This window comes from Metopolophium dirhodum, chromosome 7 (assembly GCF_019925205.1).
Source record: "Metopolophium dirhodum isolate CAU chromosome 7, ASM1992520v1, whole genome shotgun sequence".
Classification (NCBI taxonomy): domain Eukaryota; kingdom Metazoa; phylum Arthropoda; class Insecta; order Hemiptera; family Aphididae; genus Metopolophium; species Metopolophium dirhodum.
In genome coordinates this window covers 20,611,170-20,634,712 of record NC_083566.1, presented here as the reverse complement: position 1 = coordinate 20,634,712, position 23,543 = coordinate 20,611,170, and the positions used below count along the sequence as shown (strand labels likewise).

At 29.0% G+C, this 23,543-nt stretch overlaps 2 protein-coding genes across 2 annotated transcripts; both read right to left on the bottom strand.

The window, feature by feature from the left end:
• Window positions 1-1,523: 1,523 nt before the first annotated feature.
• On the bottom strand, window positions 1,524-3,386 carry LOC132949114 (KRAB-A domain-containing protein 2-like). The gene is made up of 2 exons (XM_061019896.1): window positions 3,297-3,386; window positions 1,524-2,234 (listed from the first exon to the last, which is right to left on the bottom strand). Exons 1-2 carry the CDS (start codon window positions 3,384-3,386, stop codon window positions 1,524-1,526), a joined length of 801 nt encoding a protein of 266 aa, XP_060875879.1.
• A 511-nt stretch (window positions 3,387-3,897) lies between these two features.
• On the bottom strand, window positions 3,898-22,968 carry LOC132949113 (uncharacterized). Its single transcript, XM_061019895.1, has 13 exons — window positions 22,856-22,968; window positions 20,628-20,651; window positions 19,097-19,126; window positions 18,221-18,280; window positions 16,056-16,118; window positions 14,462-14,485; window positions 13,046-13,102; window positions 11,079-11,105; window positions 7,816-7,872; window positions 7,129-7,155; window positions 5,753-5,812; window positions 4,504-4,530; window positions 3,898-3,947 (listed from the first exon to the last, which is right to left on the bottom strand). Exons 1-13 carry the CDS (start codon window positions 22,920-22,922, stop codon window positions 3,898-3,900), a joined length of 573 nt encoding a protein of 190 aa, XP_060875878.1. The 5' UTR covers window positions 22,923-22,968.
• Window positions 22,969-23,543: the final 575 nt, after the last annotated feature.

Sequence of the window (23,543 nt, the reverse complement as noted above, 5' to 3'; positions counted from 1 at the left end):
GTGAATTGGACTTTTGTCCGTATTAATGAATAAATAAATAAATAAATAAATAAAATTCATCAACTATTGCCATGACTTTATCATTTTTAATACCCGATAATGACAGTTACAAAAGACTATTAAGCCAATTAACATTTGGTAAATTTAAGTCTCCGTAAATAATTCCCATATTGCACCCAGAAAACTGCCACAATTCATCAATAGTTTCAGCATGTAACATGTATATCATGATTAGGGCTGACGGTGGCATACTGGCATATATACTTATCCTATTGTAACGATTGTCGTTACACTAATAATATATGTTTCTAAGATATAGACAATTTAATAAATATTTGTTCGACTGATTGTTCAGCACAACATAGTATGAGGGACATAATGTCTGTTACTAGCGTTACTGCTATCATGATTCAAGACCCCCCCCCCCCTCCCCACCTCTAACACATTTACCGGTATTTATATTTCCATCAATTCTGAATAATCTAAATCCAGTAAAACCTAATAATTCAGTACTATTATATAAGTATATTGTACTCGGACCTTTTATAATCCGTTAAAATTCTTAATAAAGAAACAAATGTACCTACTCATTTTTAATACATAACTACTAGTTACAGAATTAAACTGGTGTAATAATTAATTTGGTAAGCCCATGAGGCATGTATTGTGACTTATAAAGTAAAAAAATAAAGAAGAGAGTATTTCATTATCTGTGTGTGTTTTATTATACTTTATTATTTTAAACAATATGATATACGTACATCTAGAAAATGCATTTTGATATGTGAATAGTAAAGTTATATATTATAATAAGATAACTTATTTATTATTATATTATGTCAAAATAATTCCATTGTACCATATGGAAATACATTATCCAGCTGGAGGTAGTAAGATGATCTAAAAATAAAAGAATAACAGTTTGATTTAATTAAACTTTTTTCATTTTGGGTTGAATACATTATAATGTTATAGTACCGATTAATAGTTAATTATATATGTATAATAGGTACTATATTATGTATATGTCGTAGGCCGTATGGAGAATTAGATTTTTTGCAAAAAGACTAGGCTCTTTGCAATGGGGTAGCCCGTTTGCGAATTACTTATTATTTTTCCAAACAGCCTGCTGTTTTTAAGGCTCATTGCATACAGACTAACAGCAGTTAGGCCTTTTAAGAATTACAATCATAATAACAATAAATATTATATGGTAATTTATTACTGATTATACTTATTACATAATTTAAATTATATTATTTTAAGGGTTATTGATAATAACACACTTATTAATTTATTACTTGTACAGTTATTGACTATTGAATTACTAGTTTTATTACCTATATTATATTACTAACAAAAAAATATATATATATAAAATATTAAATTAAATTAAATTGCAATATTATAAAAAATATTACATTACAATATTAAATATTATATAAAGTATTTACTTATTGTTACATGTAGTTTTTTCGTGACATCTTGAGCTACACAGTACATTGTTTTTGGGACAAGCGCATCTATTTGTTTTGCACGATGTTTTGCAAAAACATTTTTGATAACCCTGTCCTCCGAATTGAGAATGTCTCTTCTGCTTCTTCGTCACTATCTACTTCATCACTTACTTCAGTATTAATTAACTCATTTAAATCTTCTTCTGTTGTAATCGACTGTAAGATATCATTAGGTAAGTTTTTGCTAGAAAGTCCTATTTTTGGTTCACTTCCAAATAATGCTTTATAAGGGCTTCTGTTAATTATTCGATGTTTTGAGCAATTTTTTTGCCATTGTACAAAATAACACCCCATTCCCCAATCAGTGCTTTGATTGTCTATCATCCATGCCCTCAACATGTTTTCTACGTCTTGATTACAGCGCTCTACACTCCCTTGAGATTGCGGGTATCGAGGCCTTCCATGAATAATTTTACACTCAGGCCACAGGTTTGTCATTTCCTCTACTACAAATGTGGTAAATTCTCGACCATTATCGCTCTGTAATATATAAGGAGCTCCAAATTGTAAAAATATCTTAAGAAGCTCTAATGCTACTTCTGAAGCTCTTTTTGATTGTAATGGACGTAAATGACAATATTTTGTAGCGTGGTCTTGGTAGTTTAAAAGCCATTTAAAACTACCACTTGGTGTCGATTGAAAATCAATCAAATCAACTTGCCCACGAACATTAAAATCTTTGGATAATATAGGTTTTACAACAATGTTTTTGTGCTGCTGAGATTTTTTTAAATTACAAACATTGCACAACTTACAAAATATCAAAACAATAGGTTTTGGAATATAATATTTATCTTTTAGAGCATACATCATTTTATCACGACTTCCGTGTCCATTATTAGTAGATTCCATCAACTATTAGGTATACGTCGTCAATCCGTATCTAAATCTTTAAAATAGTCGGTTGTAATGTAGTATACTAATGTAGGTAATAAACCAAAAATTTGAAATCTATACGATTTTATAAATACGCTATTGCGATACAGTTTATGAGTAGGAACTAGAAAGTTATGTTTTAGTCAATATTAAAAAAGTAGATCGTGGACCATTAGATATTCAAAATACCTACCGTATATAATTATTCAGTTTACATGTTACATATTATAATGTACTGTGTTATTATCAATAACCCTTAAAATAATATAATTTAAATTATGTAATAAGTATAATCAGTAATAAATTACCATATAATATTTATTGTTATTATGATTGTAATTCTTAAAAGGCCTAACTGCTGTTAGTCTGTATGCAATGAGCCTTAAACACAGCAGGCTGTTTGGAAAAATAATAAGTAATTCGCAAACGGGCTACCCCATTGCAAAGAGCCTAGTCTTTTTGCAAAAAATCTAATTTTCCATACGGCCTACGACATATATACTAAAACCAGGTTATTAATTATTTTTTTTTGATAAACTAAAATACACAACTAAATTTAATACTCGGGATCTGTGACTTTTTGTATGTATTAAAATGTTTTTTATTAAAAGTATAAAATTCTTGAATAATTAAATGTACCTAATTATTTTTCAAGATTTTTGAATTTTCATGTTATATTATGTTTAATTTATTATTTTTTTAATGTCAATATTTTCTATCTAATATTATATATAATAAATATTGTAACTTACTGTAAAACCCAACAAGAATACACAATTTCAATTAATTTTATTTAAATACGTCGGTCTAATCAAAACAATTTGGAAATGTACAGTCAAATAGTACAGATACCACTGGAGCTGTACTCTATTCCAAATAATTTTGAAAATTCTGCGCAAGTACCAGAGGAACGGTAGGACTACCCTGATTGTTGAGAAATCGGCTGCGCTGACAGCAGCCAACAAGACTGCACGTGTACGAACCGTGACGCATTTCTGGCAGGATTTTTTTCCGAACTTCTTTGAAATAGAGTATTTTTATTAATATTTCATCAGTAACATTAAAATATAAGATATAGTTTTCAAAAATTCTTAATAGCATTTCATTTAATAATTTAATCTCTAGCGCACTCGAAAACTATTCACAAGTCGACGCTACCTATACGGACATCTCTAAAGCTTTTGACCGGGTAGAAAATCTCTGATACCTCAGTTCAAATTTTATCTGAATATGAGAGCGCCATAGGTAAAATGTGTAGGTGTATAATGACTTATTTCAAGAAATTGTACCTTGGGCAACAGCCCGTAATGTAAGTAAAATTAAATTAAAATAAAATACAATTTAACACAAGCTAAACATTTATCAACTTTTCGTTTAATATTATGTAATAATGTAATATATTAACAACCTACCATGATTTTAATAATCCCATCACAAAATACACAATTATTTTTTGTGATCTGTAAATATCTAATAATATTAAAATGTTGCTTACTCAGAGTCATTACTCTTTGCTGTATTCAATGCAAAATGGATCTGGTGATTGAGGATCATCTAAGAATAACAATTTAATCAAATTAATTTTTTTTATTTTGGTTCAATACAACATAGTAGGACAGTAGGTATCGGTTCATAGTTTTAGAGCATAAAATATATTATAATATACATTACGTATGAGATTTATGTTTTGTTAACAGTTTAATACCCAATTACCTTCATTTTTTTTATAATCTTGTACAAAATGGCATAATGGAACTGAAATAATATGAATTGAGTTCAATTAAGTATCCATTGTTAAGGAGCATGATGAAAGGATAGCTGAGACCGAACGAAGAGCGAATGCAGTGGCAGCCGCTCCAACTGACTGACTTTATTATTTATTGTATCGCATTGTATTGCATTGTATTGTACCTATTGTATTAATGTTTATTTTCAAGGTGAAGCAACCATAATTAGTTATGTGTTAAGAATGTGCATGTATTAACGTTTTTATTAAACATTAATAAACGATGGCAGCAGAGGAGTAGTAGTGTTCACACAGGTCCTCCTCTGCTGTAGGTATTATATTTTTTAAATATAATATTATAAATAACTATTAATGTATGCTTACAAAAATCGTCCACAGTAAATTTAGATCCTATAAAAAGATACATTATATTATTCATAAACCTCAGTTTTTACTAATTTTATATTTCATTCTAATCAACTCGTAACATATTTGTGTACATAAATACAATATAATAATAAATAAAAATGTTTAAATTATTGTTTTAGCTTAATGTGATGAAATATGACTATAACACTTAATTTTCCCTAATTTATAGAAATTCTAACCAAAATTATTCATACGATTTATTTAGTGTGAAATTACAATGGCTACCAAGTGTCAATGATATTCAACAAGGATTTCAAATTAATTAATACTTATCAAAATTCTTGTTGTGATATTTAATGTAAGTATATTTCTATTTTCTCATAAACCTAACCTAATTATTACAAAAAGTAATTTTTTTTGAAAACAATAATTTTTACTCAGTGTTTTTAATTATTAAAAAACAGCATTTATAATACATATATATACTTTTTTTATAATTTTATAAATATACATATAATATGTTTATTTATAAAATTATAAAAAATTTAAAAATATGATTTTTTTAAAAAAAAAGATTTTTATAATGACATAGGATCCTTCCATTGCAGCCATTTAGCCTATATAACTTAAGTGGTGATATTACGCCTGAAAGGAAATGGACTAAAATATCTCTTAAATGCCTAGATAAAAAAAATGTATCCAACAACAACCTATACATATACACAGAAAAAAATATAGAAATGCATGGAGAACTAAAAAAAAAATAAATGATATCATCATGGCCCAAATAATTTCCAGAGAACACATTAACATCCCCGTGAACATTTATATTACCAAATAATGTTATAGAACTCAAAAAAAAGTATTTGTCTAAGTATTTTGAATATTATTAAAATGTATTTAAACACGTATTCTGAATACATTTGAAAAGTAATCATAACAAGACTGAGGTCTACCATATTTAAGATGTACCTACATAGTTGGTACAAATGGACAAAATTAAAAAACCAAAAAGCATTCCCGTGTTGACAAAGCCGTATTGTAAATCTAAATTAAGAAGCCAGCAATTATAACGACAATTGTAAACATATTTAAACCAAAAAAAGTTGTTCCCTGACTTCGAACGAGTGGCTGGCAACAATAATGTTTTATAGTACCCACGGTATTGGCAACCTAATCATTTTTAATGCTTATAAAGTTATAAACCTATATTCTATATTACGTGTGAGATTTATGTTTTGTGAACAGTTTAATACCTAATTACCTTTATAATCTTTCTTGTCTGTATTTTGAAACCTGAGTAGAAATTGGCATGTAGATGAAACTGAAATTATTTGAATTAGGTTCAATTAAGTATTCATTGTTACTTTATTAGTTATAAATTTTACATCTAGTACATCTGTATAGCTTAAATAAAAAATATACATTAATTATAAACACATTACATTTTAAAGAAGAAATTTATCAAAACACAATATTGTTAATAATATGATAGTTACAGACATTAATAATTAATAACTAACTTCCATTTTCTCCATTATTTGGTTTAGGTACAAATATACCGTATAATATAAGATATAATATACTGTGTAATAGGTTTATAATAACACATAGGTATTAATATAAAAGGATATAATATAAAAAAACAAGAAGACTGAGGAAGGGATGTGAAAAGCTTGTGGTGCTTGTAATATTATTACAATGGTGTATAATCTTCTAATAATATAATTATTGTCTAAATCACATTACGTAGTATAAAATACTTTGGATTTGAACTTTTTTACAACCACCAGATTTCTCAAAGGATCTATTCTCTTTCTACGATTGTTAATACGAGTGTGGATACCACTACCTTCTAAGAAATACAACAAGAATACTATTAATGTTTTGTGTTTATTATATAGTCTTTGCGAATATTTTATAAATATAATATATATTTAATATTTTTAAAATTTTTTTATTAATATTTTACGGTGTCTAAGGCTTATTTTGAAGTTTTTTAACCACCAGGTTTCCAAAGGATCTATTATGTTTCTATGATTTTTAATACGAGTGTATACACACTACTTTCTAAGAAATATAACAAGAATACATTTTATTATGTATTATTTCATAGTGAATTATTAGTTCCCTATTCCCTGATGTAGATTTTTAACAATTTATACAAGGATATTTACAAGTGTAATATAACTATGTCTTGGTTATTGAGTAACGGGGAAGACAATATGACATCCCCCGGAACTCCCTAACGCCTAAGTGGAATGCAGCAAGATGTATATCAGGATCGTAAGAGGATTGTAGTACCTACTTGTAATATTATTACAAGGGTATATAATATCCTGACTATTTTCCTGTTTCCATTTCTAGGTTGGGAATCTTTATGTACGATGCCCGAGGCATATTTTGAAGTTTCTTAACAAAAGAGTGTTTTATAGTAATGGGGAGTTGATCTATCAAAATCCTTTTTGGTGAAGGTACTTCAGTGACTTGCTGACTTGTCTGAGGTGTTTCTAGATCTTCAGGCTACACCTTTACCTCAGTGACTGATAGGTACGCGGGTTGCCACACCCGATAAGGGTACCCCATGCATTATCCATTTTTTAAATATAATATTATAAAAAACTATGAATGTATACTTACAGAAATAGTCAAGAGTAAAGATAAATTCTATAAAAAGATACATTATTAATTTATTCATAGGCCTGTTTTTACATATTTTATATTTCATTCTAATTAACTCTTAACATATTTGTGTACAGAAATACAATATAATAATAAATAAAAATATTTTAATTATTTTTTTTTTTTTATTGGGTAACCCGCGGCAACATAGGCCATTGGGTGTGGGGAGGGCACTGTAGGTTTTTTATATTGGGTAGGTTGGTACACGTGTGTGTTGTGTTTGGCAGAATTTCTAATGGGGCACCCGTAGGTTTCTGCCGTGCCCCGGGGTGGGGGGATGGCAGCACTTGTTCTCCGGACACCGTGACTTGCACGGAGAAAAATGCCGCCCAGTGGTCGAGGATCGAACTCGGACCGGCTGTGCCGAATCCGTCGCGTTAGACCGCTCGGCCACCTCGTCCCCCATTTTAATTATTATTTTAGCTTAATACGATGAAATATAATAGAACATATTAACCGGATGGGCCACTTAAAGTATATTACCTATTTACTTATTATAAATGCGTAAATAGACCTTTAATTTATTAATTATAATAAATTTTACCACCATATTTTGTAATAATATTTTTATATAGAATATATTAAAAGTAATAATCAAAGAATACAACAATTTGTTTGTATTTTTTTCCACATATATATAATTACCGTTAGTATTTTTTACTATCTTTTCATCATAGTTGTATAGGGCAGTGCATGTTGGTACTGAAATTATATGAATTAAGTATTCATTGTTACTTTATTGAAGATACATTTTATATCTACATATTTTCAAAAAATATAAATTGATTATAAACGCTTTATGATTCCAAACACAAAATTATAACTTATAACTTATAAGTAATATGATAGTTATAGACAATAATAACTAGGATGTTATTCCATTTTCTTTCATTTTTTGTTTTAGTTACTAATATATAGGTACCGTATAATATAATACCTATGTAATATACTGCGACATGGGCTTATTGTAAATTTGTAACACATGTTACAATAACAAGTATACAATTAAACAACAGGAAGGAATGTGAAAGGATTGTGGTGCTTATAATATTATTAATCTATGTTGTATAATATGTAATAATAATAATCTTCTAATAATATAATAGTGTCTAAATCACATTGCGTCGCATAAAATACTTTGGATTTGAACTTTGTGTGCGCTCCTATTACACTTGAAAAAAGTTAACCTAACCTAACCTGAGACCTGGTAAGGCCGGAGTGACGTGGATTTCACCTTATATAGTTCGATGTTTGAAACACGAGGAATAATTAATTACAATAACGATAATAATACTAGTAACACACTATTAGAGAAAGAAGTGCAATTTTTAAGTAAAACTTCTTTCTTGAGGTGCGTGGGTGGAAAAAAATCGTAACGAAAAATAAAACGACACGTTTGTTTATTTATTTATTTTGAACGTCATGCATGGCGGCGGCGGCGTGCATGTTTATTTTTATCGTTTTGATTTTTCTCACTATCCCTGCATTACTTATAATTTCACGGGTCCCAATACTTATGAAAGAAGTTTTACTTCCCCAGAGTGTAATGGTTGGCTCACACACTCGTTTTTTTAATATAGTGCCAAGAAAGCTGTTCAGGTATAAAACTCAAACAAAAGAGAAAACACAAATATAATAAATAAACCAATAGATACATTATAATATAAATATATAAAAATTTGTACATCCCACCCGCTTCTCTGTACGGTTACTAGGAAAATATAATTATAGTGATAATAACAATAAATTAAGGTACGAGAATACCGGCCACGGTTTATTGATAATATTTTGATATTAAAAATACGTAGCTACTACTACATAGTACATTAATAATTAAACACAATTCGCTTCATGCCATGCCGTCCAATGGTGCATCGACAAAAACAGGGTTCTACTTCTCCATGCTATATCAATAGCGTATATAAAATAATTGTCGTCGCGCTCCAGTTTAATCGGACGCAAAAGCACGAAATCGACGACGGATGACGGAGACAGTGAGAGGTAGAGAAAGAGAGAGAACAAATGAGGAAATTTTTTTAATTAATCGGCTGATATTCCAGTACATGGTATCAGTGGAGTCTTACCAAAACCATGGAGACAAGAGAGGAGAACATGTATTCATTCGCCACACAGGCAGGAATTATCATCGATCGGCGCACTTGAACATACAGGACAAGACAGGATATTGCACGTACTCGTAAATTATGGTTTTATAATTATTATGGTATGTTTATTCAAACGGTTCACCCAATTCTGGTAATCACAACTTTTTTACAACCACCAGATTTCCAAAGGATCTATTCTCTTTCTACGATTGTTAATACGAGTGTGTTTACCTACCTTCTATTTTATAGTGATAATTATTAGTTCCCTCTTCCCTGGTGTAGATTTTTAACAATTTATACAAGGATATTTACAAATGTAATAGAACTATGTCTTGGTTATTGAGTAACGGGGATGACATCCTCTGGAACTCCCTAACGCATAGGTGGAATGCAGCAAGATGGATATCAGAATAGTCACAGGTAAGCGAGTATCTACTTAAATCGTACCACCGTAAAACCAACATCCTACGCCATCACTATGTTGAATACTCCATTAATGGTGGTTGTCATTAGACCAACCACTCAATACGCAAAACTCAGTAGTTAAGAAACAAACACAACACAATAATATGATGAACGGGATTTTAAGATCGGAACTTCGGATTTAAGATCAGTGTACACTATATACAACTAGAACACTGATAATTGAAGTATCTAAACTTGACAGATACGGACTGGCTCTATTAGCGGATTAGAGTACTATACAAAATTCACGTTAAGATCGGTGGCTGATTATCACGCAGGGGCGTGCCTTAACCAAACATATGGTTGATTCGGTGTGGGTGAAAATTGGATGTCGGCTGACCACAGCTCGACGACAACTGGTCGAAGACGAAGTATCTTCTTAACGTGGATGGAGTATAGATGGCCTACGACAAAAAATATATAAACATGGAAAACCATTTTTAACCGTTAAAAAACTTATAAAATAAGTGTTTAAAAAAAAAATTTAATACAAGAAAAAAATAATTTACGCTATAATTTACTTTATGTGCAGTACGAAATTTTGCTACATTCATTAGCACACCTAGATTTCACTGGGATATCATCCTAATTTTGAGTTGAAATCCCTATTATTATTTTAATATCATACCAGTGTTAGAAATCTGCTCAAGTTTATCATAAAAAAGGCCCTTAATTTATCCGTTTTTTTCTTTAGTTGGTGCATTACAACTGAATTGTATAATATTTTGCCCATTGATTCTCAGGCAGATGTAACATATTCGCTCAATTATGGGTTCAAATATTTTAACATTCGCTAACAATCTGTTATTTATCATATATCATTTGGAGTCCCATGTCTATTATCATTACAACCACTATAAAAGAATGTTGTATATTTTTGTTTAATACTGCCATTCCCTGGACATATAATTTCCTGTAGAGCTAAGATATTTAATTTATACTTTGTTATCTCATTATTAACTACTTTTATTGACCCTGATTTAAAAAATGTTCCAATATGTGCCAACCTGTAAATTCCTGATTATTTTCCTATTTCCATATCCAGTTTAGGACTCCTTTATGTACTATGTCTGAGGCTTATTTTGAAGTTTCTTAACAAAAGAATGTTTTATAGTGATGGTTAATCGAAAATCCTCGTTTACGAAGGACCAATTTTTTAGTGATGGTACTTCAGTGACAACTAACAGGATCACTTACTTAGGATATTTATAGACATTCAGGCTACACCTCGTTGACTAAGATCGGCTGGATTGTTACAACTGTTACCCAATAACGGTATCCAATGCAATATAAAATATTTAAGTATAACACTATAAATAACTAGTTATATATACTTACATAAATTATCTAGAACAGGTTTATATTCTATAAAAAGATTATTACATTATAATATCATTCACATATCTCAGTGTTTTAATGATTTTATATTTCAGTCTATTTAGCTCGTAACATATTTGTGTACGCAAATACAATATAAAATAATAAAAATATTTAAATTATTATTTAAGCATAATACATTGAAGTATATGACTACAACATTTAATTTTCCATATTGGATAGAAAATTTAACCAAAATTGTTTATAACCAATTTTTAGATTCTGAGCGAAGCGATAAATGTATTGATTTTACAATGATGTGTGTTTTTTTTTTTAATTTTTTTTTTAGTCTGTCATCACCTTTTAGGACAGTTAAAGTGCTTGGATTTTCTTCAACAGTAACTTTTCTGATAGGAAAGTGAATCTAGTTGGTACTTTGGGGGATCAAAAGTAAAAATTTCCCAGTAGTTTTCAAAAGCGACATGAAAAAAAAAAAGAAAAATTAAGGAAAAACTGGAATTTTTACGGAAAATCTGTTTTCGAGAAAATCAATTTTGGTTTTTGGTGTAACTCTAAAACAAATGATCGTAGGTACATGAAATTTTGACTGAATATTTATATTAGCATTTTCTATACACCATAAAATTTTCCAAATATTTTGACTTATTTTTTTTTTTTTCCGTTTGAACCGACAGCAGAGGAGGATCTGTGTGAACACTACTACTCCTAAATATTTTGACTTATTTTGATCTGTTTACGGACATTTTTAGTTTCCGTTTTTTTTAGTATTTTTTTATACAAATATCAATAAAATTTTATTTGTTGGGTAGAAAAGCGTGAAAATTGTATGCAAGGCTCCTGATATATTGTTACAATAGCAGTTGAAAAATATTGAAAATACATAGGCACGATTTATTTATTTTTATTATCAAATTTAAAATTTAATAATTATTTTCTAGTTAAAAATTTATAAAATGTTCAAATTTTGTATCTAGAGGACTGAAAATTTAAAACAAGGTTTCACGTAAATAAGTAAATATATAAATTACTTTATTCACAATAATATCATAAAATATACTTCGTTATATCATAGGCTGACTGCCCGCTTTCGCTCAGAATCGTTTTTCTTATACAATGATATTATATCATTGAATTCAAATTTAACACCATCCATTACAGTGACCTACTTGTAACCTACTGTACAGCAGAGCGACATCCACTTACCTACCTTTTTTTTTAGTTATTTTATGTTTAAATTTTCACGAAATTACATAACGTTTCTGTTCAGAAACGTTTTATATTATTTTATAATTAATTTTAATATTAATTTCAATTAATATTTTTAAAATATAATGATCATCTCATCTCACTTTATCAATTTAATCAAAATATTACCATGGACTAAACCTTAGATTATATACTATGGATGGAGCCACAGCGTATTAAATCAATACAAAAAAACGTTGCCGATATTAGCGACGAGTCGCGAATTAGGTGGTTGATATGCGCATGCGCAACGCGACCTCTCGCATATTTATCCATAGATACCTATTGTACTTATACCTATTTTTTTTTTTAATATGGATAATTATGCGAGGAGTTGCATTGCGCTTGAGCACATCGATCACCCAATTCGGTGACTCGTCGCTATGTCGGCAACAAAATCATACGCTGTAGCTCCGTCCATAGTATATGATCTAAGGACTAAACTAATGATATACTATTGTACGTACTAATCACGAACTAAGATGAAATCTATCTTAGTTCGTGGTAATATTATATCAAGACGTTATTGGTTATATCATAGAACATGATAGAAATAACAGTTATTGAAATACCATTGTTCACTGAAAAATATTTTAGTTGACCTTTATATGTTTTATTTTAGTTGAATACAACAGCTATAGTATTGTCTTATGGTTTTAGAACATACCTATATAAAGTGTAAGATATATGTCTTGTAGACAGTTTAATATCTAGGTAATTACCTTTCTTATCTATCGTATCATTATCTAGATATTTGTTTAGAAATCCACATGTTGATACTGAAATAATTTGAATTAGGTTAAATTAAGTTATTCATTAATACTTTATTACTCATACATGTCTATAGGTTCACTAGACACAGAAAAAAATATACATGAGTTACAATGCTTTACAATTTAAAGAAAAAAATATCGAATAACAATATTATAAATGATATGGTAGTTATAGACAAAAATAACTAACTAGGGTCTAGGATACTATTCCATTTCTTTTAGTATTTATTTAATATTTTAGCTACTATTAAACCGTATAATTTAAGATATTATAAACTGCAAAATAGGCTTATAATAACACATATTATTATAAAAGGGTATACAAAAAAACAATAGTAAGGGATGTGAAAGGATTTTGGTTCTTGTAATATTATTACAAGGGTATGTGGTTAAACTACTAATAATATAAATGTAAAAATCCCATTAGATAGTATAAAATACTTTAAATACATTAGACCAGATCCACATAATTTAACAATCAATGAAGAAAGAGTTATGAATTTAATCAGGATCTCTTGATGCTATCCATAAATAAAAAAAAACAGTCTCCGGTTCCATAATAATATAGGAGCTATGGGTGGTAAAAGAAGACATTGATGTGAGTATTTGACGTGAAATGAGGTATAAGACATGGAGACGTGGTATTTCCTATGCTTTTCAACATTGGGTTAGAACTAATGATTAGAGGACTTCTTGATACTGATGAAAGAATTACGTTTAAAATTTAAAAATAAAAATAAAAATTGAATAACACACGCAGAGTGATACAGAGTTAATTGAGAAGCAGAGGAGGAGATAAAACCTTTGCAGAATCATATATATTAAGAAATAGAAAGACCATTTGTTCTTATTGTACGGAAACGAATATGAAAATATTTTGGTTATGGTTATAGAGTTCTTATCAGTTATATCTTTTGTTTTAGCTTCGTTAACTATTAAACCTATGTTTGGACTTGCTTTGAATAGTCTCTCCACGATCTTTGTTACCTGATTAATTATTGATGTTCCTAAAATTTAAAAAGTGTTCCAAAAGTTTTTTGTTTCCATTTCTAGATCGGGAATCCTTTATGTACGATGTCCGACGATTATTTTGAAGTTTCTAAACAAAAGAGTGTTCTATAATTATGGGGTGTTGGCCCATCATTGAAAACCCTCGTTAATGAGGTGCCAACTTTTATTTGAAGGTAGGTACTTCAGTTACTGGATCACTTACTTTGCCAGAGGTGTTGCCTAGACCTTCGGGCTACAACTTTACTTCGGTGACTGAGGTAAGGGGGATTGTCATACTCGTTACGGAATAAGGTTATCCCATGCATTATACAAATTTAAACATAATTCTATAAGTAACTAGTAATGTACACTTACATAAGTCGTCAAAAATATATTTGGCTATAAAAAGATACATTATATTATTCATGAACTAGTTTTATACTGATTTTAGATTTCAGTTTATTCCAGTCGTAATATAATTTTGTAAAGAAATATAACATGATGATAAATTAAAAATATTTAAATTATTATCTTGGCCTAATACAATGAAGTAGGCATATAACACTTAATTGTCTGTAATGGAAAGAAATCTATCCAACATAGTCTATCTAAAAGAAAAATTTAGTTATGAATTATTACTCAATAACCTTTAGGGGTTATAGTATAAATATAAGTCAGTCACAAAAGTCGGTTAAAATTCTTGTATTTAACAAATCACATGGGTAATACCTAGTGTATACCTTATATCATGAACCTAACCACTTTATTTCAAAAAGTGATTGTTTTTGAAAAAAATAATATTTACTATTTAAATCTGTATCGTATCAATTATATAATCTTACAATATTCAGTTTTATAAATTATTTCTTACTAGTACAGATTTTCTATCTTAGAATAAAGCCAATAGTTTTAACACGTTTATGGACAGTTGCCAAATATTACTGCTATAGCAGTAATATGAATAGTTTATGGCAGGGGTCATTTTTAAATATTACTGCTATAGCAGTTGTATAAAAGCCATCCAAAATGTGTCACTACTGCTATAACTGTGATATTTTTAATGGTTTCTTATGGAAGAGGAAGTTGTTCTAACCCCGGACATCTCATCGGACCATTGGGTACTCTATTTTTAGCCTGCTTATACACATCTTTATAATAATAATTGTACACACGTATTTTCCATTTTTATTCTTCTGTTGATTAGTTTTCTTTCTGTTTTATTTATATATTAATAACTGTTATTGTTTTCTATTTTGTAAATTATAAAGTACAAAAAATTGAAAAAAAATAGCTCAATAATGAATAATTCAATCGTTAAAATATAGATTATTGTGACTGTCCTATAATAGTCATAACGGTAAAACTCAAACCTATAAACCGGATGGGTACTTGAGTGATTAATATAATTATCATTTATAATCCTTATTTAATCTTGTACTCCTGAATTTCAAATGAAAATTATGTTTATATCATATTTTTATAGACACTAAAAAATACAAATGTGTATATATCGAATAATTATCGAACTTTGGACGTGTACACTAAGTTTAAGTATACTTACGTTATAATTGCTTATTATTATCTAGAGCCTCAGGTAAACATTTTTCGATATTTGAAGCAACTATTAGCATTTTAAAATGTATATTTAGAGAATTTAATGATTATCCCATAAGTCATAACACTTTATCAATTTAATTCAAATACTCTCATGTACTAAGATAATGATATATTTGTGTACGTACTATTCACTAACTAAGTTAGAATCTATCTTAGTTCGTGGTAATATTGTAAAAGGATGTCATAGTTATAATACCATAGAATATAATAGAAGCAACCGCTATTAAAATATTATTGTTCACTAAAAAATATTTTAGTTGACCTTTATTATTTTAGTTGAATACAACAGCTATAGTAATAGTTCATAGTTTTAGAGCTTAACTATATATTATGATATAATATAATATATTACTTGAAAAATGTATGTGCAATTTATGTTTTTCTTGAAATGTGCGTACGTTATTACATATTGGTACTGAAATAATTTGAATTAGGTTCAATTAAATATTCATTGTTAATTTATTAGTGATCAGTTTTATATTTACATAGGTTCTCTAGACACAGTAAAAAATATAAGTACATGAAGTATAAACGCATTATAAGTCAAAGAAAAGATTGAAATAAAATGAATATTATAAATAATATGGTAGTTATAGTCTTATAGACCCGGGGTGTCAAATTATTTTGACGCTACGTGCCAAAAATTACTTTATTATTATTTTTTTCCGAACGTGCCATTAAATTATGTAAAATATTATATTGGAATCTATATATATAAAAATAAGTGTACATTTTGAATAAATCTTATAGCTCAAGATCCACCGAACCGATTTCGATAAAAATTTCAGGGCATATTAAGATTGATATGTAGATGGTTTCTGTGAAGTTTGTACGCTGTGCGATATGTGGTTCCGGAGTTATGGCCTCTTAAGTTAGTACGATGTTTCGCGCGCGCGGTTTCAGCGTACGACGTGCGTGCGTGTGTTTCCATGCGATAACGCGAATAGGTTATTATTATTATCTATTAATAATCTGTTATTTATCGACGTCGTACGCGGAATGCGTACAATACTAATAATATGTGATAATCGAGATAATAATATAATTTGTATCGCTATTTTTGTTCGCTTCAATTTCCGAACCGATTTCGATGAAAATTTCAGGATATATTAAGATTGATATGTAGATGGTTTCTGTGAAGTTTTTACGCTGTGGGATAAGTAGTTCCGGAGTTATGGCTATCATTTTATATATTAGTTTAGATAAAAATGAATGTTTGTGTGTAGATTAGACCTCTGGGGAAAAGATAGGCTAATTATAAAAAGTGTTAAATTTGTTTTTTTTTTTATTCATCGGATTTCAGTACGGTTGCGTTAGGCTTTTGCATTAATTGATTATATAAATCCTCCGTATGTGGAATTAAGTAAAAACGACAAACTTAGTACTACAATTTTGATACTTTAGAGTTAAATCGTACACTTACGTACAAACAGCACGCCGGGGTCCGCGATCTACCGCAGGTAGATTGCCTACCTGATAATGTACTGCCGCGAATCAGAACTTTTATCCCGGGCAACAGAAAAGTTAAGATAAATTTTGAACACCATACACCATACGCCGAATATTAAATAACGAATTGAACAAAGTTTGAGTAATATAGAATTGGTACATTTAACGGGCAACGAAGTACCAGCGGGATCAGCTAGTATATGTATAAAATTGAGTTCAGTCTAATAACCTAATCTTTCTGAAAGACGTCAACGATACTTATCGAAAAAGTACTAACATTAAACATTGTGAATAATTGTGATATTTATTATTAAATATAAAAATAATATAGACATATAAGTATTTTAATTTTTGCGTGCCCTCAAAATGTTTTCCATGGGGTTGCCATCACTATTATAGATAATAATAACGAACTACAATATTATTCCATTATCCATAGCGTTCAAATACTTATAAGTTATAACTAAAGGTATTTAAAAAAATATTCAATACGAAAAAAATAATTTACTCAAATCCTTGCGATTGTAATTTATCCCATCATCTTATAAGCACAGTATACATTCAGTAATATACAGTCTTCTTCTCTGGCTTAAAGAGACCGTTTGCGTAATTCGTCGCTCCTACGATTTCCCTCCCTTGATTTATATTCAATACCAAACTGAAATTTCAAGTAGTATGTATTCTTGTTAAGTGTCTATTCACCGAGCCAACCACATTTAGCACGATCTTACTATGGGTCTTTTTCCACTCGGTTTTTCAGTGAGAGCTATCCTTATGGGACATACTTCTGCATGCCATACGTGCCCACCAAATTATAATATTTTGCTACTAAGAAATTGGCAAATGTTGTGTTTATTATACATGGTGTATAATGGATTCAGTGACTGGATCTTATAGTTTACTTGCTTGTCTTAAGTGTTCATAGACCTTCAGGCTAACCTTTACCTCAGGGACTGATGTGCATGGGATTGTCACAACTGTTACCGAATAAGGGTTAGAATAAGGGTGATCCATACAACATAAAATATTTAAATAAAACACTTTAAATAACTAATAGTGTATACTTACCTAAAATATTAGATACAGTGTCAATCCAATCACTTTGAGCAGTGTATTTGGAGTCTATTTCTAAAAAGATACATTATATCATAATATATAAATCTCAGTTTTTACTGATTTTATATTTCATTATAATCAACTAGTGACATATTTGTGTACGTAAATACAATATAATAATCCGGACAGCACTTTTTTGATTAATAATATTATTATAACATTGTAATAACGAATAATATTAGTATAACGTTATTATAATACTATTATTATATTATCATTACAAAATGCTGTCTGGGAATAAATAAAAATGTTTAAATTATTATTTTCAGAAGACCGAATCTCATACGATATGAACTCTAAGGATAAAATCAAGAAGACAGACGGTGTATCGTAGCGATAACTAGAATGTGACAACTTGTTTCGTTGTGCCCAAATATCTCAAAAAGGGCGTTAATAATGGTGCATGGTATAATAGTAGCTGGACATACAACAATTATAGACCAACTTTGAGGAAAACTCAAGAACACTATTGGCTTTTAAAAATATACAGATGTGCACATAGTACCTATAGAAGTAGATGTAAATACAAAAAACTAAGGGGAACAGATACTGGAGATTTGCGTCCTATTTCTTTTGGAAAAAGGCTATACATATTTTGTATATTATTTTTTAGTTCCTATATACTAGACCGTTGCGGTGGCCAGACACAGCCAGCAGTTCCCAGCTACAGTTAGTACTGGTTTTTAGTTTTCTGTGATGTGTGATCAGCAGCCCTGTATCGTACTTCACCAGTTAATAATTAAGTTTTATAAAAAAAAGTTAGTCATATAAAATTAGTATGCTTTTATTAATTAACAAAAATAACACAGTTTTAGTGGCACAACGTACTATGCGACAGATCAGCTTTCGACATTTGCGCTGTAAAATATTGGATCATAAAATAATAACAGTTAATATTTATATTATATATAATATATAATAGTATATTGTAAGGAAAGGGCGGGATGTGAGTTGTTTCAATCATGGGCAACTATTGTCAAACGAGCTGCAGGTGAAGGCTGAAATTCACTTATAACTTAATTATTTTCCCGAACAATCCACACATACTATTTATTGTTACGCCTCTATCCATATTATGATAATTCAAAATAAACTGTAATTGCCGTCCTTGGTATCTAGATTTGTCAAAATGTTTCATAGAACAGAGCACAGAAGTAACCCATACCTACAACCTAATATTTGATATATTAGACAAAACGTATCGAGACTTTCATGTATAATAATTTGGTTTGGACATACACTTTTCCGACCAATGCATGGCAGGATTTTTACCTTACTAGTTACTAGTTAGTAGTTACTAACATTAACGTTCCATTCAACATAAAAAATATAATTTTCTAACGCTTCAATCAGCATCAAAAATTTAACTTTTATTTCAGGTTAGGTTAGGTTAGGTTATGGCAGGCGTGACAAAAAATTGTTTACCTATATATATTTAATATTTATTTGACTAGCACAGTATTAAATTACCATATTAGTGAAATTTAAAATAACTACCTACGTTAAAAACTTTCAGTATTCTTTACTACAAATACGTATCCATGACTATTTAGTTACAAGTATTTAGTATCAAAAGATTATTATGAATTAAGTTCTACTAACAATGAATGTATGATGAAACTGTGTATCCAATTATTTATTATAATTATGATATTGCAATAGTAAATTTAATAAGTTCCAAACTAATTGAAAATTAAAAATAAATATTTTTAAATATAATTTTAACCCGGCATTTTCTATTCGTGATTTGATATTTAGTTGATGTATTTAGATATAAGTTTCAATTCTGAAATGTATAGTTAATTACATTTTTAACTTTAAAATATTAATTGGTATAATTATAGAAGGTTTAAATTTTCAAATTTTGTTGGTTTTTTAAATATTAATATAAAAAAACTGGCTTAAAAACCGTTTTGACCATAGATTACAAAATGTAGGTACCTACATAATACTAAATATCTACCTAGTATTTTATTTTATTAACTCATACGTCTCACTCTATCGATTTAATTTAAAATTGACACACACGCCCTTCATTAATTATATTAAATGTTTAAAAGTTTAGCTATAGGTATATAAAAATAATAGTCATTATAATGCATTTGAATTTAATTAAAAAATAAAATAAATTATATGTATTATTAAAAAATAAGTACCATAAACAATATCATGTATAAGTAACACCTAATCAATTACTACTTAGTACTTAGTTCTTGAGTGTTATTTAATATTGTAATTTATTTTTCATAATAGTCTACAATTAAAATAACAATTTCATAGAAATTATAATTGTACAGTAGAAATGTGATCAATGTATTTACGTGAATATATTATTGTAAAGTAAAATTAATTAACTTACAACGACATTTTGCTAGTTTCTCATCTGAATCAAAATAAGTTGAAAGTTTGTAAACAAGGTGTTATTTTACAATCAATTGATCTTAAGATGATGGCAAGATGAAGAACATTACCTTTGTCCCTACGTTGAATTTTTTAAAATATTTTAGTTTAAGTAGAACTTATTAGCATTTTTAAATTTTAATAATTTACATGCTCATAACTTACATAAAAATAAAACTATTATAAAATAGCCAACGCGGAAACACAGGTAATGTATAAATTGAAGTTGAATAATAGGTGAATTCACTCTAATGTTAAAAGTAATAACACAAGGATGGTTCTGCTAAACGTAAATTAGCTACCTATGTTGTTAGATAGAGGAAACAAAATATAGTGCTGACATCATTTTAATAATTTAAAGACATTTTTATAAACGTGCGGAATTATTACAAATATTATACCTATGTAATACTTTTGTATAGTAGTAATATAATAAATTACATATTTAAACAAATTGAATATATATTGTAAACTAATAACTATAATGACCAGTATAACTACCAGTGCAAATCTTAGGTAAGCTATATAAAAAAAATTGTATAATATTGGGCCTACTTATAGATTCTAAGGTTATTGTCTATTAAAAATGTAGTGCCATATGAAATTTCGTTCTAATAAATAATATTTTTTCACTATTATGTATTTCATTAAAATAACAATAAGTCTATGCATTTAAATTATCTATCTATATCTATATCTATCTATCTATACTATTATATAAAGAGGAGTTGTTAGTTACTGTTGTTGAGGGTAATCTCTGGAACTACTGAACCGATTTCAATTCTTTCACCAATAGAAAGCCACATTATTTGTGAGTGTCATAGGCTAATTTAAAAAGGGAATTGATCACCCCCGGTAGGTGCTCAAACAGAGATTTTGAGATTTACGATAGAAATTTTTGTTTATTAATGGTTGCTATGGGTTATAGGAGTTGGGAATAATAATTATTTATTATTATTTTTTTTTAATTTGAATATTAATGTAGCGTATCAATCTCATTCGTGTAAATCAGTCGAAGTTACGATCAGACGAGTACACCGGTACTTGCGTGACGCCATCGCTACTGAAGGAGACCCGGCCAACATTGGTCGTTTGACCATTCTCTCAGCTACTCATGTTGGAAGCCCACGCATGATGGATGCATCCAATCGTGAATTGCAACGGGAGCAAGACTATGATCGAGATGAGCTGGCTGAAAGTTTTGAACAAATGAGCCGAAAAAAAGAGCCAAACACCATCTTTCTCTTTTGTTTAATATAATCACAAATCAGTGGAAAACTATACTAATAATTATACCACTAAATAGTTATGGTGAAACTTATTTACTCGATAATGGTCGCATATTTGATCTTGGTCGTATTAAGAGTAATTCTCAATATTTTCTTAAATCCGGTCATATTTTTTACTCAAACCATCATCGAGTAAATAAGTTTCACCATAACTATTTAGTGGTATAATTATTGGTATAGTTTTCCACTGATTTGTGATTATGTTAAACAAAAGAGTAAGATGGTGTTTGGCTCTTTTGCTCATAATTTAAACATAATACAACAAGTAAAATTTGGTGCTTATAACTCAGTACCAAGGATTGTATGAACAGCATAAGCTTCATCTAAATATTTTCTATCTACCAACATAATATATTTTGAAAAAATAAGAAAATCAAATACAAAAATATTATATAGTTACAATTGTTATTTAACTTCAAAAGTGGTTCTTTATCAATAGTTCACTCAAAAAATTCATGGGAAACAAAACGTTTATTCCGATGTTCTCTATCATACTTGATCCATTTCATTAGAGATGTATGCACCTATTAATAATTAGAACATTATTTAGTTTCCGTCAAGCAATTTCGGAGCCTCGGAGGAGTTCAATAACAAACACTGCTGCACGAAATTGTTATATATTAGATATACATATCTACTTGATATGCTGTCGCACAATGTCCGCGATCCGACGTAATCGGATTGCCTACCAGGGTAGCTGAATTGCACTTACTGCTGCGAGTTACATCCAAAAGGATTTGAACAATTACAATTTTTCAAAGGGTTGTAATTTTGTAAGGGCAACGAAGTGCACAGGGTCAGCTAGTAATTATATATTTTATAGTAACTTAAACTTTAAAGATTAACCATAAATATTAATATGTTATTTATCGTATAGTAAAAATAAAAATATAATCACCAGAACCCGCAAAAGTACATGCAATAAAATAAAACATAAAAAAAAAAGCTAACATATTATTAACCATGTTCGAAGTTATGTATCTATTATAAATTAATTATGATAAAAGTTTTGAATAAGATAAAGTAAAAATAATAGCAAACGTCGTTCAACAACGGTATTTAAAAGGTAATTATGTAAATACAAAACAAAATATGAGTATCCAGAGCAACTGAACAAACCATGGTTGGGCATTTGGGCAAATACCTAATAGTAAATAATCTTTTTTTGTTTACATATTAGGCACGGAACAATGGCACAAAAATCACAAAACTGCTTAAGTATGATGCTAACCTATTATTATTTTGAAAAATACGTTTTTACTGCCAAATAAATATAATATTTCGAGTGGCATCAAAAGGCATACATGTAACATGTAAGTAGTATCAAAAGGAGAGTTCTAAAACTTAGCCCATGGACTTCTAAACCGAGCGAGTCTATGACGTGACTTGTCACTCCCCACCACACCCCAACGTGTAATGACTTATCACACCTCGATATGTTGTGCCTCGTAACCCATTTGCATTATATCATATTATCATGTATCGACAATGGTAAAATAAACATTTGGTAAAAATTGCATTGACCTTCCGATAGAAATTTTAATTAACTTCCCGATATAGAAATTAATTTTTTTGTTAAATGTAGG

Coding starts and splice junctions, on each gene's coding strand:
- LOC132949114 (XM_061019896.1), bottom strand. CDS start 3,386: ATGCGTCACGGTTCGTACACGTGCAGTCTTGTTGGCTGCTGTCAGCGC. Junction 2,235..3,296: donor GTAGTCCTACCGTTCCTCTG/GTACTTGCGCAG, acceptor AAAAAATCTCAG/CAGCACAAAAACATTGTTGT.
- LOC132949113 (XM_061019895.1), bottom strand. CDS start 22,922: ATGGTTAATAATATGTTAGCTTTTTTTTTTATGTTTTATTTTATTGCA. Junction 18,281..19,096: donor GAAAGCTGATCTGTCGCATA/GTACGTTGTGCC, acceptor GTATCTTTTTAG/AAATAGACTCCAAATACACT. Junction 11,106..13,045: donor TGATACGATAGATAAGAAAG/GTAATTACCTAG, acceptor ATCTTTTTATAG/AATATAAACCTGTTCTAGAT.